This window comes from Cavia porcellus, unplaced genomic scaffold (assembly GCF_034190915.1).
Source record: "Cavia porcellus strain 051 isolate PalLab524CR breed Dunkin Hartley unplaced genomic scaffold, mCavPor4.1 scaffold_20, whole genome shotgun sequence".
NCBI lineage: Eukaryota > Metazoa > Chordata > Mammalia > Rodentia > Caviidae > Cavia > Cavia porcellus.
In genome coordinates, this window is record NW_026947503.1 from 24,158,229 (window position 1) to 24,176,908 (window position 18,680).

At 36.2% G+C, this 18,680-nt stretch overlaps 1 protein-coding gene across 2 annotated transcripts in view; it reads left to right on the forward strand.

Moving 5' to 3' along the window:
* Positions 1–5,690: 5,690 nt before the first annotated feature.
* Positions 5,691–18,680, forward strand: part of Lman1 (lectin, mannose binding 1) — a 28,920-nt gene continuing 15,930 nt past the window's right edge. For both annotated transcript variants that reach the window (XM_063231538.1, XM_063231539.1), the window contains exons 1-8: positions 5,691–5,961; positions 9,488–9,642; positions 9,727–9,834; positions 10,514–10,575; positions 11,959–12,058; positions 15,908–16,031; positions 17,419–17,477; positions 17,910–18,042. In XM_063231538.1, the coding sequence (XP_063087608.1) occupies positions 5,724–5,961; positions 9,488–9,642; positions 9,727–9,834; positions 10,514–10,575; positions 11,959–12,058; positions 15,908–16,031; positions 17,419–17,477; positions 17,910–18,042 (979 nt within the window). In that variant the 5' untranslated portion in view covers positions 5,691–5,723. The remainder of the gene's footprint in view (positions 5,962–9,487; positions 9,643–9,726; positions 9,835–10,513; positions 10,576–11,958; positions 12,059–15,907; positions 16,032–17,418; positions 17,478–17,909; positions 18,043–18,680) is intronic.

Below are 18,680 nucleotides of genomic sequence, written 5' to 3' on the forward strand. Positions count from 1 at the left end.
ATAGCATAATCTAGAACCGAAAACTCTTTGTGCTTATCGTGTTATCATGTCCTCCTAATATGGATCATAGCTTCATTTTTTAATTTTCTTGTGCCATTGAATTGGTTAATTCCATACATTTAGTACTAAAAAATATTAAACAATAGGAGTGAATTAAATAGGAATTAACCTAACTGAGGAAATAGAAGACCACTACAACAAAAACTACAGTACTGTGAAAAAGGAGATTGAAGAAGACAGCAGAAAATGGAAAGATACCCCATTTCTGAAGAGGCAAAACCAATATAGTTAAAATGGCCATACTTCCAAAATTGATATACAGAATTATTGCAATCATAATCATTCTTCACAGAGTGAGAGAAAAACATTCTAAATCCATTTGGAACCAAAACAGACCCAATTCTGGGTAAAAAGAGAAAAATGGGAAGTATCAAAATCCCTGAAGTTATATTACAAAGCTACTATGATAAAAACAACATGATACTGGCACAAAAATAGACACGAGGGTTAATGGAACAGAATGAAGGATGCAGAAACAACCCAACCACATCCAGCTATTTGATCTTTGACAAAGGGGCCAAAAAATACACTGGTGGAAAAAATAGCCTTTTTCATAAATGGTGCTCTGAACACTTACTCCTCATACAGAAAGGAAAAAGAATGGAGATGAAAAAGGAATTAAGATTGTTATGTATGTGTATCACTGCTCCACAAAGAAGGTAACCATTATATACTACAAACCTGTACTATGAGAAAAAAATAAGAGTGATAGTAAACATTTTTTTCTGTTCACAACCTTCATAAAAATGCTTCTAAAATTTTATTAGTAAAAGTAGGGATTGTTCCAGGTTTTTGGCATGTTAAGGAATTTTCTTTTATTCCTAGATACTAAAACATTTTGTCATTAATGAGGATTATTTCATAATAGAATTTTTCTACATCTCTGAATGTGATATATTACAAGTTTCCTAACAATGAATTATCCTTGAATTCTCAAATGATATAGATGATATAACAAATGATTCAAACTTAGGCTTTAAAACTCATACAGTAAAACTTCACTCAGCTACCATGATTTAGTGACATGGTTAGAGTAACATTGTTTGTCATGAGATATTAATCTATACTTTCAGCATTGTTAAAATATTTTAGGAATGAAGTTTTGTTTATTTTGATTACATATTGTAACTGATAACAAGTACAAATACAGTGTTGTTTTAATAAACAAATCAGCTAATCTATACTAATCATTATGTTTCTCCTGAATAATTAGCCAGTTAAAATTTCTATTAAAAATTTTCTAAAATCTAATTTTGAAGTATATTTAATCTGATCCTATTATGTACTTAGCAAACCTTTCTTCTTGAGCAATATAATGATAAAAATCAGCCTAACTCAAAGCTGGGTGAAGTAGTCCAAGTTTTGAGTTGTTGGAATTTGAAGTAATACGGATTTATTGAATGGCTGTCATTGTCTCAAGAGGAAAGGAAGCAACCTCTAATTCTATACTAAACTGATGAAGCATTTATTTGTCTGGTGGGAGAGCTGCATTGCTGAATAATCCTTACTGACAAACTGCTCTTTTTTCAGTGTCATTAAGCCACAGATGTTATGACACCAGGTGATTTGAAAGAATGAGGTAGAAAAATATTTTGTCTTTGAGCTGACTAACCAATAACTACAAGGGTTTTTTTCCTTTTTATTTTGCAGTACTAAGGATTAAACCCATGGTCTCATATATGCTAGGCAAATGCTCTACCACTGAGCTTTGTTCTCAGTTTTTAAAATTTTATTTTGAGATAGGGTTTCGCTACGGTACCCAGCCAGGACTTGAACTTGTGATCCTCCTGTCTCAGCCTCGCAAGTAGCAAGGATTTCAGGCATGCACCACTACAGCTGGAGGGAAGCTTTTGTTACTGCCTCACATACCACCGAGATTTATTTGTGCTTCCATACTGTATATGCTCCAGCATTTCAAATATGTGCCAGAGACTGTCTGTAGGGAATGAATACAAAGTCAGACTTGCTGACTCAAGTCTTCAGCATACAGTGAAGGGTGCTATTTTCCCTTGGTTATATGCCAGTTCTCCAGTTTTTAGATTTACCTCCCCAGGTTTAATGTTTTGCTTAGTTGTTCTTTTTTTTTTTTTTTTTTTGCTCTTGTCATTTTGCCTTGGGGAATTAATATCTGTACATATCCATTATATCTCCAAAATGGTGCGGTATGCCACACTCCAAATAAGAACATTTCCCTTCCCTTTCCAGACACTTCCTCCTCTTCTTTCACTTTCTATTCTCCTGCTTCCCTTTTCTTCTTCTCTTTTGTCTCAACTCTGCTTCGAATTTGTCAAACAGATGAAAAATAATGTTGTCCTGAGATTATAAAGAATCACATCATTGTTTTTTCTAATATGAAGAAAAGTTCATTAGTTCTGTTTCATAGCAAAGAGTGCACAGCTTACTAAACACATTTTAGCAAAATTCTTAATCAAAAAAACAAAGGTTAAAATTCAGTCCATTAGTCCACGTAGACATGGCAAGACCAAAAAGGTTATCTTTGCATACATTAACTTCCTAAGACAAATATTATATGAAAGCCTATGGATATCTGAAATCCCACATAATATTTCAGCATGGGGACAAGTCATATCAATGCATAATATGTCAAACATGCCATCATTCTCCCTAATCTAATAAAATCAGAGTTTTGTAATTTTCGTATTCTCTAGTTTCAAAAGTACCAATGTTTTGACATTTATTTAGAATGAATCCTGAAAATCTTTCTAATCTCCACATTCTGGAATCCTTCAGGCATAAATCACCTTTAAGGGTATTTAATAAAGCAATCAAAAAGGACTGTTAAGCTAAGACTTATGAAATTCAATTTCAAGAAGAAATAAAGATCATAAATTTGATTATAAAACCTGATGAGAGCTTTATAAGAAAGAAGATAATAGACTAATGTCTGTCATGAACCTGTATGTCAAAAATCAGAACCAAAAATTCAGAGATCTATACAATGAATGTTTTAAAAGCTATTACATCACTTAGCTGGAATTTACTCAAAATGTGCCATTAGCTTATACTTAAAAATCAGCCAGAGCCCAGCTTGGTGGTGCATACCTGTAATCTCAGCACTCAGAATACAAGTCTCCTGGATGGGTACACATTCAAGGCCAGCGTGGGCTAGGAAGTGAGCTCAAGTCCAGCAAGAATTGCATAGCAAAATGCTGTCTCAAAAAAGACAAAAAACAAACAAAAAACCAAAACAAAAGAAAAAACAACCAGCTGAAATGGCGGCACACAACAATAACAATAATCCCAGTAAAAGGAAGGCTGAGGCAGGAAGACTTGCAATTTGGGACAGGCATGGGCTATATAATGAATTCAAGGCCTGCTCGAACTACTTTATGTCTTGCTCCCCATCCCATTTGCAAAAGAATAAAACTATTTTTAAAGGAATAGCCATACAGAACATAATAATTTGTATTTATTGACTCAGCAAAATTATAAATTATAACCTGAGTTTCTTGTTCTTGAAATTCAGGTCTCTTGAGAGTTAAAGAATAAATTGAAAACATGTATTGCCTAAGATAGAATGGTTTATTGACAGTTTTAGTGACAGAATACCTGGAATTGAAAGCCAAATCTGCCACTTACTGTGTGACATTGGGGAGATTATTTAACCTTTTTGTAACTCTGTTTCCTTGTCTGCAAAATAGAGATGCTAATAATAATACCAATCTTAAAGGCTGCTATAGGTCTTATGCAGAAGGCTTAGTGCAGTTTCTGGCACACTGTAAAGCACTCAGTAAATGTTCATCATTTTTATTAATGTTAACATTGTCTTGAAAAATACGTATTATTTTTCTAGATACACAGTTCGTTTCCACAGAGATGGAAAAACTGAGGAAGATAAAAATATTACATTCCATGGATTTAAAGCCCTGGAGAACTGGCCCTAGGGCATTGACCCACACATCTTATTTGGTTGGTAAATGTCTTTACTACTGTTGCTGTGATGGCTATGAGGCTCAAGGACTGTACTATTTAATTTAAATTTTGATACTAATACATAGGAGGACTTAATATTCAACATGAAGGTTTGATTTGAGTGCTAGCATTATAACATACATCTAGATGTCTCCTCAAAGCCTCATGCAGTCATAGTGGGGCTTTTCAGAGGTGGCTGATCTAGAGTGTGTGGTCTTGGGATTAAAAATATGATTCTGAGATTGATAACTGGTTTGATGCTAGGATTAAGGGTGCTCACCCCAGGTATGAGTAGCCTGGATAAGGGACATAAAGAACATTGGTGTTGTCACTCTGTGTTCAGCTGTTGCTACTTTGCTGTTTGATGCCTTCTGCCTTCCTGCTCTGGAATGCTCTTCTTGCCCTGTGACCCTGCTTTGGAGCCAGCCAATTATGATCTGACAATTCTACAAAATGTGCCCTATAATAAACCTTTCCTCCCTTAATTTTGGCCGTCAAGTATTTTGTCTCAGCAATGAGAAAAGTAACTAAGACAGAGAGCAAAGAGCTTTAATAGCAATAGGCCATGAGTGTAGCAATAGGAACCTGGATGGTCAATGAAAAGCTAAAATACTATGGGCATGCAGTCCCTGGTGCAGCGTGGTGTTTACTGTCCACAAGAATAGAGACATGAAATAAAGAGGTATGTGTAAGAATGAACCTGGGCATTGGGGCAAAGGCCTGTAATTCCAGCACTGGGGTGAGTGAGGCAGGAGCAATGCCATGAGTTTAAGGCCAGCCAGAGCTACATAGTGAGTTCAAGGTCAGCCTGAACTATATAGAGAGACCCTATCTCAAAAAAACAAAAAATAAAAATAAAAAAGCTATGCATAAGAAGAAAACAATTCATACTGCTATCTCCGATTTTAATTCATTTTGAACAAAATTTTAGATGACCATGAGTACTTTGACAATACAGATTTTTTTAAGAGAAGGAAGATCTTTAAAACATAAATTATACACTGAATCAACGGTCATTCCAATCTCAAAGGTCATTCTACGTTTTATTAACTCCATCTATAGCACATAATCCCCCTCGCCAGGACCAATCACAATGTACTCTTTTGAGTGCACTTGCTATAGTTCCAAAAACTTGGAAAGTCCTTGGAGATTATTTTTGAGAAGTGAAGATTGGCTGGCAGCTTCATGGAAGCACCGCTGACCCCTCTCAACCAACTAAAAGACCCTTCTGAGCTACTGTTAGTGGCCTGAGACTATTATTATTCATACTTATGCTGTGTTTCTGAAAAGTTCACAAAGTGAAAACCAACTACTGAATAATCAATGTCCAAGAAATGCAATGCCTTTCTTCTAATACTGGCTTACTACAAGTTGAATCCGCAAGTCTCAGCAGCTCTAAGGTACTGTAGGAGACAGGAGGAAGCCTCCTGCAGGTGAAGTGGTCTGGTCCTCCAGCTAGTTCAAGCTGATGGGAAAGTTTGAATCCCCTAACCTTCACAGCTGGCGGAATGCAATGTGTCTCGGCCCCGCCCCTCCTCCGGACACCGCCCCCACATGACCCCGCCCACAAAGGCTCAGAAAGCGCCACCAGGATGGCTGAGACCGGGGGCGGGACTCACCTCTTGCCCTAGGGGTCTTCCAGGCTACACCAATCAGCGAACGCCCTGTTGGCTGTCCGCAGTCTCCCGCGCCCCTCCCTCTCCCGCCGGCCTCCGCGCTCGCAGTTCAAGATGGCGGGATCCAGACGAAGTGGTCCCAGGCCCAGAGCTCGGCAACTTTCCTGCACCCTGCTTCTACTGTTCAGTCATTTCGTCGGGGGCGATGGCACGGGAGGTGACCCCGCGGTTGCTGGCTCCCCGGGCAACCCGGGCGCGGTGCTACATCGCCGTTTCGAGTACAAATACAGCTTCAAGGGACCGCATCTGGTGCAGAGCGATGGGAACGTGCCCTTCTGGGTCCACGCGGGGAGTAAGCCGGGGTAGGGGGTGGGGGGCCGGATTCCCTCCTTGCATCTCCGCCTTTCACCTTCGCTCTGGTGTGCTGAGGCCCGGTACCAGCCGCTGCACACCATATGTGCTATGGCGGGGACTCTGGGCAGCAACTCCCTGCGGTCCCTATGGCCCACAAGTTTCCCTGCCTGTCCCTGAGTTTCTACCCCTTCTGTCCCTCATCCCCCTCCTGTCCTTACTTCTTTGATCTTGTCTGTACTTTACATTTGATCTAGAGGTGTTTTCTTACTTCCTTGATTTCCCAGCACCCCGCTCGCTTCCAGGTGTCACGTTTCACCCTCACGCCACGTCTCTAGGGGACGCGTTCCCCAGTCTTCTCATCTGAGACGTGTTCCAGGCAGCCCCCTTTCTCTGTTTTTTTTTCCCCCTCCAGTGTTAGCGATGATTAATGCTAAGGTTTGCCCAGTGCCCTCAAAGGGCCCGGAGATGGCACAAATTGGTCTTACAGAGTAATTTTTAAGTCTCTGTAGAAGCCATTCCTTATTAGGATTTTGGAACTACACCTTTTAAAAAACCTCTCTCAGAGACTTGGCTTGGTCTTTGATCTTTACATTGCATAACTTTATTGTCACACTCAGGCTTTTATTTAGTAGAGGGATATGGTTTTTGGTGGTGTTTCTGAATTTTGGTGGTGTTAGAGACTAAGAACATGAGCTTTTTTGCAGTATCTAACAGTTTTTGAAAATTGAAATAATTTCTGCTTCAAGTTTTATTGATTCTCTGTTTGGCATTCTTAATGCTAGAGCATTTGTGTTTGTGAAAGCAAAGGTATCTGCCCCTTTTAGTGCTGATGTGTCACTGCTGACTAAGGAATCAGCCACAGCATTTGTATGTCATAAACTGTTCTGTGACCATCAGTTGCATCCTTTCTGTGACAGGAGAAGCTCTGGCAATTTGAATTCCATCTTTGTGTATGATTAAGCATTCATGTATATAAAGCTTATATATGATTATTTTAGATTGTCTAATGTTGAACGAAATGTTTTTATTTCTAGAAAGTAATCCCTAGATAGGAAGCACACTTTTTTGAAGGGCCATTTCCGTCAAATTGTTGTGTAATTACAGGTGCAAATTTCAATTTGATTTAATGACTTAAGTCATTAAATATGTGAGGCAGAGTATAATTACGTTGTTAGCAGTTATTTTTTCTGAGCTCACAAGGCATTTCTTATCAAGATAACATTTCTAGTACACAAAGATGCTACAGATGAAACAGAGCACAAATTTTTGGATCTTGTTTTTGTTTTTCTGTTTGGAATAATGACAGTTTTCAGTAGAGATGATGAATTTGTTTGCAGTTTTTCACTTCTGCACCTCTGCATTGCCTGATTCTCTTTCTCACATTCATTCATACATCAGCAGATTAGGAATGTTAATAAAGTACCAACATACCTTGAGTTTGTTTCTAGAGCCGCAGCCGGATAACGCACCTTAGTGAATTTGAGCTGTGTGGCTAGACTGAATTTAAAATAAAGAAATTAGTATTTTAGCTGTGACTTATCTATCTGCTGACACTGAAAATCTCTGCTTTGGGTACTCTCTTGGTTATTTTACATCTCTTGGTTATTTTACATCTTCTGTTCTTTTTTTGCTCTCTTTTCATTTAGCCTTGCAATCCATTATTTAAAGCAAACAAAAAATAGAGAAACTTAGAATCTAGTTTAAACACAGCCATTTGTTTCCAGTCCCAAATTTAGATAAAATCTGTGGTGTCCTGTTGTACTGTCAGCACACTTCTTTAGGTCCATAAGGTTAAAAAAAAAGATAATTTGTAACTTTATAGCAATCTTCAAAGCTCTTGCAGATTTGTTCTCAAATCGTTCAGTTAGTAGGCAAGGTGGATGCTAGCTGTTGTATCTTAGTAGGTGAGATGGGAAAAACTGATGTTCAGAAAGATTAAGGTTCTTGGGAAGAGTTACATAGTTTATATCAAGACAGTTGAACTCAAACCCAGGGCTTTTGGTTCTCCGTCCAGTATTCTTTCCATGCTTTCCCTGGAACTTTTGTTTGAAAGTGATAATGATGATGAGTGACCATAGTAAAGTATCTTAACTTTCTTTTTGTCAATTTTTCCTATATGTAGATAATTTTATAGTTATTTTATTTTTATTTTCCAACACAAATTCAGAATGATTAATATCTGAGAGAATATCATAGAATTATTCCAATTTTAAGCCTGTCTGATAAGTGCTTTAATCATTAAATTAATTAAATTATTAATGTAATTATTAAAACACTTTAAACATACCTTTTTTTTGGTACTGGGGATTGAACTCACGACTGTGTGCTTGCAAGGCAGGCACTTATGCTGCTGAACTAAATTCCCAGCCCAAACATACCTTTTTTAAAAAATTATGCCTACATTTATTGAAGTTGTAGATAGTAATTTTTTTTTAATTTTATAAACTGAAGGTTTATGACAAACCTTACATGTTGTGGCACTGTTTTTCAACAGCTCAGATGGTTGTCAGCTTTTTTCTTTAAATAATAAAGTATTTTGTAAATTAAGATAAGTACATTGGTTTCTTTAGATATACTGCTCTTGTACAAGTCACTAGCCTAAAGTATAGTATAAATGTAACTTTCACATGTACTGGGAAACCGAAAGATTTGTGTGACTTGCTTTATTGCACTGGTTGGGATATTGAACCAGCAATATCTCCAGGATATGCCTACATATGCTCGCATATAAGCACTTACATACTTACAAAGTTCTTAGAGAAATGGGATAACTTGCCTAAAATCAAGACAGCTAGTAAGTGACAAAACTGGCAGTTGAAAACAGCGTGAAGATGAAAAACACTATTTTGGAGATCGGCGTTGTTACTGACAATCTGCCAATGATGAAACCTGCTTGTTGAAATACATTCAACCCTTTCCCTAGAAACATGTATATATGCAGAATACTTTGCATGTAACTTTTGGCATGTTTGTAGAAGTGATCAAGCCCAGTGCTGTCATTTTACAGGTGAACATATGGGGAAATCAACAGAATAAGAGAATTATTTGTTCAAAGTTACACTGAACTGAGACTAGGAACAAATCTCTTGATTCCTAGTGGTGTGTTCTTTTCACAGTGTTTGAGAACTTTCTAACATTTGTAAACTGATAAAATACATAGCAAGGTTTTTTTTAAATATGCAAATTTCGAGGTATTTGTAAGAGATATTGTCAGATTCAAAGTTTGTCTTTTAAGTTATAATTTCTTTCCTCCTCCCTATTGCCTCTGGAATTTTTAGTGTATGGTTATAAATTTATTTTTAAACTTTAAAAAAAAATAGTGAAGTTCTCCACTGTTCAGAAGAGACATTGGCTCAAAAATTTCTGTCAAAATTGTCAACATGAAATTATTTTGTAACAAAATTATTGTACACATTGATAAGTTAAAATTTGATTTTTATAGGTGTATGTAGCAATTTGGAGATGATGTGTTGAATTTTACCTAATTATAACTTCAAGCTTTTCTTCACTGATTTTTATTTTAGATGCTATTCCAAGCTCAGATCAGATTCGAATAGCACCATCTTTGAAAAGCCAAAGAGGGACAGTGTGGACGAAGGCAAAAGCAGCCTTTGAAAACTGGGAAGTAGAGGTGACATTTCGAGTGACTGGAAGAGGTCGAATTGGCGCTGATGGCCTGGTATGACCATTTTTTTGTACTTAGAAAATGAATATAAATGCACATGCTACTGGCCTCTAACTGTTCCTTGTTATGTATTTTCAGGCAGTTTGGTATACAGAAAATCAAGGCTTGGAAGGTCCTGTGTTTGGATCAGCTGATATGTGGAATGGTGTTGGAATATTTTTTGATTCTTTTGACAATGATGGAAAGGTATTTTTATTGTCAGAACTGTTACTCACTTCAGTACACGTCTGACAAAGTTAGGCTGTGACAAATAGAGCTTATTTGATGTTTTCATAAATTTAATAATGGAAAACTCCTATGTGACACTTTAAGTGTGATAAGTCTGTGTGCAGCAGAACATGTAGCAGCTAAGAGCTATGCAGGCATTTTCAACTTGAAATTGTAATGAAACCCTAACTGAGGACTTCACAGTGACTCCTTCCACAGAGTCCCCAGAGTAATTATGGTGTATAACCGTGAATCTTTACATGTGTGGGCAGTGAAACCCTTAGTGTTCAGAAGACTAAAAGTTTGCTTTCATGGTATTCATGTGCATGACTACTGCTAGCTCATACATTTATTTACTTTTCATATGTTAACCACTCTTCTTAATCAGGCCAGTGATCAAAGACAACAAAAAGTGTGCCAATAGCAACATCAACTTGTAGCAGCTTTAAGGTGCTCTTCCCTGTGGCTGTTTATTTCTGTACTGATTTTCAGAGATCTCTGTAGGCAATTTAGTACCTTTTAATAACTCTTTAAATGCTAAGACTATGCGGTTTTAAAATTGCTCACAATTTTAAACACTTACTTATACACTGCACATTGAAATATTGTAGAATTTTTGACTGCAGACTTTAAAAACATATATTCTCTTTATTTTCAGAAAAATAATCCTGCTATAGTAATTGTAGGCAACAATGGACAAATCCACTACGACCATCAAAAGTAAGTATATGGTGTTTACATTATTTCTTATTTCAGCTTCTCTTTGAAAACCTGGTGAGATATATTATTTCAAATCTGAATGCTTTCCAAATGAAATAAGATTATTTTTTCTTGCAATGTTATTTTGTAACTAGTGAAAAAATCTTATTTGGTTATGTTTTAAAGTTCTTTCTGTGAATCACCTCAGATTTCAAATATAAAATGTTTAACCTAAAATTATAATACTTTTGAAGGTTTATAGCCTGTTCCTGGCTTTCACCAATGCTAATTAGTCATGTTTTTTCATTTTAGTGAGAAATCTTTCAAAACTTAAGTTTAGCTTTGACCAAACTAATGAGCACACAATTTATGTCACCTTAGTCAACCTTATTTTGCTTGATTCACAATGACTTACAAAACTTTTTTTAAGTGCTGAGTATATTTGTAACAAATGTGAACTTAGATATGTACTTTTTTTTTTTTCCTGGCATCAGGGATCAAACTCACGACCTTACATTTATCAAGTAACTGCTTACACTGCTGCGCTAAAACCCTGGCCCTGATATATACATTTTATTTCACAATTTGGAAATTTAGCCAGTCAATGAACCTTATTACTCAACTTGAAAATGAAAAATTAATGCCCATACTTCATTTTGTTATTTCCTACCTTGATGATTTTCAACCCTGGTAGTTGATCACATCACAGCTGTTTTAATTGGAGGTACCTGGGCCCTCTGTTTGATTCTGCCTCAGTTGATTTTGGGGTAGAATCTGTAGGCTTTTATTTTTTATTTCTATTTTTTTTCAATTCTGGGAATTACACCTAGGATCTTCTCACTGAACTACATTCCCAGCCCTTTTGTTTTTGAGACATAGTCTCATTAAACTGCTTCATTACCAAGGCTGAGCTTGAACCTGTGATCCTCCTGCCTTAGCCTTTCAGGGTATTGGGATTATAGGTGTGTGCCATCATGCCTGGCTCTAGCCTGCATTTTTTTTTTTTTTTAATTTTTTTTTCATCTTTTTCCTTTTTATCGGTACCGGGGATCGAACTCATGACTGCCTGCTTGCAAGGCAGGCGCTTACGCCACTGAGCTAAATCTCCAGCCCCCTAGCCTGCATTTTTAAAAGCTCCCGGAAGGATTCAGGTTCTGCCCTGAACTAGAGGACTGCTGTACTCGAAGTCTCACGTACAGTAGTGTGTCCTTACCTTGTCTCTGACACATGGTAGCATTGAACTTCTCAGAATTTTGACAGGAAAACCTTTTGTCCTCTGAATAAATAACTTGAAGTACCTTAGGACTTTGTTATAACTTCATATTATTTTAATTCTCCTGAATTTTTTAAATATTGAAAATCTTTCTAAGTTTCTTATTTGATTTTCATTCTTTTGTATTGTAGTGATGGTGCCAGTCAAGCTTTAGCAAGTTGCCAGAGAGATTTTCGTAATAAACCCTATCCTGTCCGGGCAAAGATTATATATTACCAGAAAACACTGACAGTAAGTAACAGTAATTAAATGAATAATACTCTATCATGACTTTTCTTTTTTGAATTCTTGATATGTGGCTATCATTCACATACTCACCAATGTTCCCCTAAGAAGATAGACGTAGCTTCAGAGCCTGGCTTACGTAGGCATCTACTGCAAAATCTTGCTGACAGGTTGGCAAATGTTTAACCCCCTGCTTTATGGGATATGTTACATATACATCCACGTCTTCTGAATATAGATATGACTAGGACAAAGGTCACTTTTCCTAGAAAGCTTCCTGTCTAATTGGGGAGATATGTAGAATTATTATGCTGTATGTCCAAAACTACAAAATAGTTACCATTAAAGGGTTCATGGGGTTGACATCCTGTAACCCTGCAGATCAGAAGGGCAAAGGTCAGGAACAGGTTCTCAGAATTGAGCTGTACCTCAAAGGAAGGAAGCATCATGAAGTTTGGGATTAAGGAAGAAGGGGTGTGTGTGTGTGTGTGTGTGTGTGTGTGTGTGTGTGTGTGTGTATGTGTGTGTGTGTTTTCAAAGCACATAAAGTGGGCAGAGGGCTTTGAAAGAACTTTACGTATAGTTGAGAAAGACAAGATAGGTATGGCTTGAGATTATAGAGGAGCTGAGAGAAATGAGATTGAAAGGTTGGCAGTAATAAGTCTTGCACAGGGTAACTTATAGTGTATCCTATAAGGAACTTATAAGTAAGTTCAGAGTTTTAAATAGGAAGTAAAATTGTCTGATTTGTAATTTTGAAAGATGACTTAGGTCCAGTTGTCTCATAGAGATACTCATGAAAGGAGCAAAGGGTAAGACAGTTTGGACTCCTTGCCTCTTCAGTACCACACCTTGTGTTTTATACTTCATGTGCGGTTTTCAGACAACCCTGTTGGGTAGGCTTCTCCATTTTGAGCACAGAGAAATTGAATGTAGAAGATCATAAGTAACTAGAACAGTGTTAAAGAACCCACAAGACTGTGATCGACCTCAGTCCTGTCATAGCCCGCAGACCCCACTTGCGGTATGAAGACAGAAGTGATAGCAGAGGGATGATAGAGGGGCAATGAACAGGTGGACACTCAAGGACTTAGTTCTTATTTGGTGGGGGTTGGAGTGAATATAGTCATGGGATCAGAGAGTTCCTGAATTTTCCCAGTTGGACAGCTAGTATGTACAGTTCTCTAGCAGAATGGTAGCATTGGTTTGTATATATTGGCTTAGTGAACATGAGAAACGAGGACTGGTCATGAGTTCAGTTGTAGATAAACTGAATTAGGGTAATGTACACGTGGCTGTACATTGACGTAACCTAAGATCACTAATGTAAACTTTGCTTCTAAAGACATCAGTATCTGGAACAGTGTTTAAAAGTAAGAAATATCCTTGTGAATATTTTTTCCTAAGTTAGCCTTCCACTACTGTCTGTGGCACTCTGGAAAGGATGTTTCTTGGGAAAACTTCATATTGGCTCAGTGTTGAATTCCAAGCTAATTTAGAAGTTTCATAATAGAAGTATCCAGTCTGATTGATTTGGGTTTGAGTTTCACTGTAATTTTTATTCATCCTGTGTAGTTTCATTAGAGTAGTCAGTAAGTCAAGCTTACCTCCATGTGGCAAAGCCCAGCCTACCACCATGATTAACAGAGATACACCCAGGTTCACAGGTCACAGGGCAGCTACCTGTATGACTCAACACAATGAGCATCCACCAGCATTTCCCCAATAGCCTGCAAAATGCACTCTCAAAAAAAAAAAAAAGTGAAGGGGGCTCCATGGTCAGATGAGATGGACACTAATATGTGTATTAGTGTAGTAAAGATTTCTTTAGAAAAATAAGCCTTTAGTAGGCCCACATTCTTCAGATTTACTCGGCCTTGAAGTTCTTTGTTGCCTAATACCTATGGATGACTATAGAGCAGGTGATGTGGAGTGCACATATTAATGCCACATAAGGGTTCTAACCTGCGCATGTTTGCTTAGTCTGTTGTATCCTCTTGTGATAATTCTCCCTTTGCCTCAGTACTTAGTAGAATCATGCTCCACTTTGAACATACTGCTCATGATTAATTTTTCTATCCAGTTTCCCAAAAGTTAGCTCATAATGATCTATTTCTCCTGAACAATTCTTTTTTTTTTTTTTTCCTGATACTTTTTTGGCCTTTAAAATATGTTGTCTTGGACTGGGGATTTAGCTCAGTGGCCTAAATGCCTGCCTGGCAAGTGCAATGTCGTGAGTTTGATCCCCAGTACCAAATAACATAAAAATAAAATAAAATATATTGTCTCAAATTGCTAGTCAAATACGTGTTTATAGGTCTTTTCTTTCAATATGATTGTAACCTCTGGCTAGGCATTGTATCCTATAACGCTCATAGCTCCTAACATTGTGCCCCTCTTAGGTACTGAAGAAATGTTTATAACTAACATTTGTACCCTTGACTTGTCTTGAATTGTTTTCACATTGAAAGGAAAAACAGAAGATTTGAAAGCAAGAAGTACTGTTGGAGGAAACACTGTCAAAACAAGAGAATTTATACTATATATATTTTTAAAACATACTGATCAGTGGGTTGAAACTACAGGTGATTAAAGAAAGTCATCAGTGGTCTCTTAGAGCAGTGTTACTAGCGTAAATCAGTGGACAGACTTTACAATTGTAAATAATTACATAGACTTTACAATTAAAAGACTAATATTTTTCTAGTTAATATTGTAATCAGTAAAAATTCTTGATTTTCAATTAGTAAAGAGTAAAGGGAAAGAGTATTAAAGAGTTGAAAGTTCTTAGTGTTGAAATTAGAATGTAATTTGCTAAGCATCTTTTTAACCCTTAAAGATAATTATCCTACTGTTGTTGGTTCTGATTTTACTCTGTAGAGGAGATCCATTACAAATGATGTAAATGGAAGTAAGAACATTCTAATCAGAGGAAACAAATATTTATTAATTAAATTACAGGTGATCTTTAGAAATTAGTTTCCAGCCTACATTATATAGAGATTAGTCTTTGTATTGGCAGGTATTTTATGTTTTGCTGAAAATTTGGAGAGTTTATAACATTTCAACAGTGTGACTTAATCTTAACTATAACCTTTGACTGTGGAAGTAGTGGTGAAAGTGCTCTTGCTCCCGGGCTTTGGCCTTGTTCTTGTTGCATCTGTTGTGTATCTTAGTCATAGAGTGAGCCAGGAGGGTATTGAAGAGGTAACCACAACTTGTATAAGATAATGAGAAGAGTATTATTGTGTAGATTATTGTGCTTTCTCAGAATTCCAGGATTCTATTAAGAAATTAAGGTCATAAATTGAAATGTATATTCTGTAAAATAAAACTGAAGTGTATTTTTAGTGTTTTCATTTTTTTGTCTTTTATGTCAGTATGATTTCCTTCACTTTTGGTGTCTCTACTGATGTACAAAAGTCCATTTGCTCCATGAATTTAATGAAGGGGATTTGTTAAGGCAATCTGTTTAATTCTCAAGGAACTGTAGCTAAAATTGTAAATTTAACCTAATGGCTTTAGCTCTTTCACTGAGTTTTAGAACAAATGTAATTTCTCTTCCATATGCACTATTCAGAGAAGGATAATCATAGTTCTCTAAATTTCTCCAAGAGAGGATAAGCTATATTTGATTTTGGAAAGATTTTTATGGAAAATTATTGAATTTTTCTCTTCAGTCTTTGACACATAGTAGGCAAAAAAATTTCAAGTTAAATATTTTATTGAGTAATGATACTAAATCACTGTAGTGAAAAAAGCAAATTAGAATATTATTGGTTATAAAACTGAGTAACTGAAATTAATTTTATAGTGTCCATTGCAAAAGCTATAACTGTAGTGTGTCTTTTTTAGGTAATGATCAATAATGGCTTTACGCCTGATAAAAATGATTATGAATTTTGTGCTAAAGTAGAAAATATGATTATCCCCACACAAGGACATTTTGGAATATCTGCTGCAACGGGAGGTCTTGCAGGTAAATTGTTCTGTGGTGTCATATTGGAAGTTTATCAGTTGAGTTTTATTGGTAATCTTATATTTTGGGGATCTGTTTACATTTAACCTTTTAAGAGTATTTGGAACAAAGATTCCATAGTCTGCTGTGCCAGTCTCTTGCTCTGTTGAGACTGCTAATTCTCTGCTTATACTGTTCTGTAGGTACATAGCTGGGGCCACATACAACCTCAGTTTTGATGCTGTTTTATAGGAGAGTGTTTGATGCTGTTTTAAAGTTGAGTGTTTGGTTTGTTGTCAAGTGTTTTTAGGACCGCATGAGTTGTCACATCACATGTAAATGCATTTTGCAACCTGAGAAATGTTTTTTAAGGATCTAATTTTTTTTTTTTTTTTTATTAAGGATCTAATTTTGAACAAACACAGGGTTACTATTTTTTTCACATATAGTGACAAATGAAGTCGTCCCACATTAATATGATTTTGTATTTATATGGTACATTACAGTTTTAAATACTTTGGAATATATGTTCTATACAACCCAGGAATTGAGGGAAGAGAGATCATATTTCCCTATTTTTAGATGAGTTTGCTAAATCTTGGATGAGAGAAGTTTTGAAAGATCACATGATGAGTAATGTTCGGCCCCAGAGAGGCTTTGGTCTAGATTTCTGATTCCTACCCTTTTACACCACATGATTTCTCCTCAAGTTACTCAGTCTACCCTGCAGTATCATCATTTTTTGTTTAATCTGTCTGTTTCTCTGGATCTCTGTGAGAGTGACGCAAAGCTTGAAGATTGCTGCACACTTTAATTACTCTTACTCTTTGGATAAGACTAGCCAGGACTGGTATTTTAGTTCATTGTTATGAGGATCTGCCTAAACAGCTTGAAATTAATTTGATATTTTTATGATGTTTAGACAAAAGACATAGTAGTTTTATTCCAGGTGAGAAAAACTAATAGGAAAGGCAAAAGTAGTAATGTGCCAAGAGGAAGTTTCAGAGAGAGACAGGTACAGGAAATACATGAACAGGATTTTGTTTCACTTGATAGGACGTTATCCATGAGGGAGACTTGGGGGAAGTATGGCAGGATCCTGATACCAGGACTGGGCATTTGGACTCATTTTGACCCTCTGGTTTTTCGTCTTTATCAGACATTTATTAAACTGTTATACATTAAATGCTGCTAAATGTTTTGAGTTAGGATTTAAGAAAATAAATAGAAATTAAAATGTAAATCTTTTCAGATCTGTTTTTGTCTCTAAATTCATGGAGTTCCACTGTTTATTTAACAAATTAGAGCCAGTTTTTATTATAGTTTTAGAGCAGTAAATATCTATAAACTCACAGCTATCAAAACAATCTAATATAGGACCTTTTCAGACTTATGTTTTAATTTTTAGATGACCATGATGTTCTTTCTTTTCTGACTTTCCAATTGACTGAGCCTGGAAAAGAGCCAGTAAGTACACATTTTTTTTTTCTAAAAAGTTTATTTTCAGTGTTGTTGCTTATAAGTGAAAACTTAGGCAGACTGATCTAGTTTGGATCTTATTTTTGCTCATTACTATTGTATGATCTTGTACAAATTACTGAACATCTAATGTGCCATTTCTTCATTGATGAAACAGATGTTACTCCTGGATACTGCACTGATGCTAAGAGGATTAAATGGAGACAGTGCACTTACAGCAAATACTTCATAAATGATAATAGTTATTATTATTGTTGCTACTATTAGGAGCAAGTGTAAACTGGCTATGATTTATTCACCATCACCCAGATCAGCAAGAAATGTTAACCATTCAGCTAGTGAAGAAAAAAGGAAAAAACATATGTTGAGCTGCCTTACTGATTCTCTTTTTTCCTGATCTATTCTTAAACTTCAAAAAAGCCTACACCAGATAAAGAAATTTCAGAAAAAGAAAAGGAAAAGTATCAGGAAGAATTTGAACACTATCAGCAAGAATTGGACAAAAAAAAAGAGGAATTCCAGAAGGACCATCCTGACCTCCAAGGACAGCCCAGTAAGTTGTAATGTAGCTGGCATGTATCACATAATGTATCACAGCAGCAGTTGTATATTGAATTCTGGTGTCTTTGTGTTATCTGTGTCATCTCTTTGTTTATTAACTAGCACGTTCTAAATAGTTTCTGGAAACAACTAACAAGTGTTTAATCCCTAAGGATCTGAAGCCCTTAAAAGTAAGAGTGTGCCTTACTTAGTGACGTACGAGTAAAGAATATTGTGGTTATATGGGTAAATAGTGAAGATCATGGACTTTGTTTTCTGTATTCTCTAAACTTGAAAAAAAGCCAGAACAGTGTTGCCTTGGTAGTTGAGGGTTAGTATTGCTGAGGACATAAACCATACAAGGTTTATGTCCTTGACACATTTTTCTTAGTAATATAGAGATACTTGATAACTATCGAAACTATTATGAATAATGTGAAGTTGTCTCCTCTTGCTACTAACAGAATCCTGTACTCTAACAGTTAAAAATTTAAAAATATTAGACTAAGCCTCTATAAGATTTCAAGCATTAAAAAATTAAAAATACAACATGTTAAGATCAAGTAGAGTGATGTTTTATCTGCAGGTTTTTTTATTATTTGGGTTGTTTACATCAACATAAATGATCAGGCTGTGCTAGCTAGCCTGTTC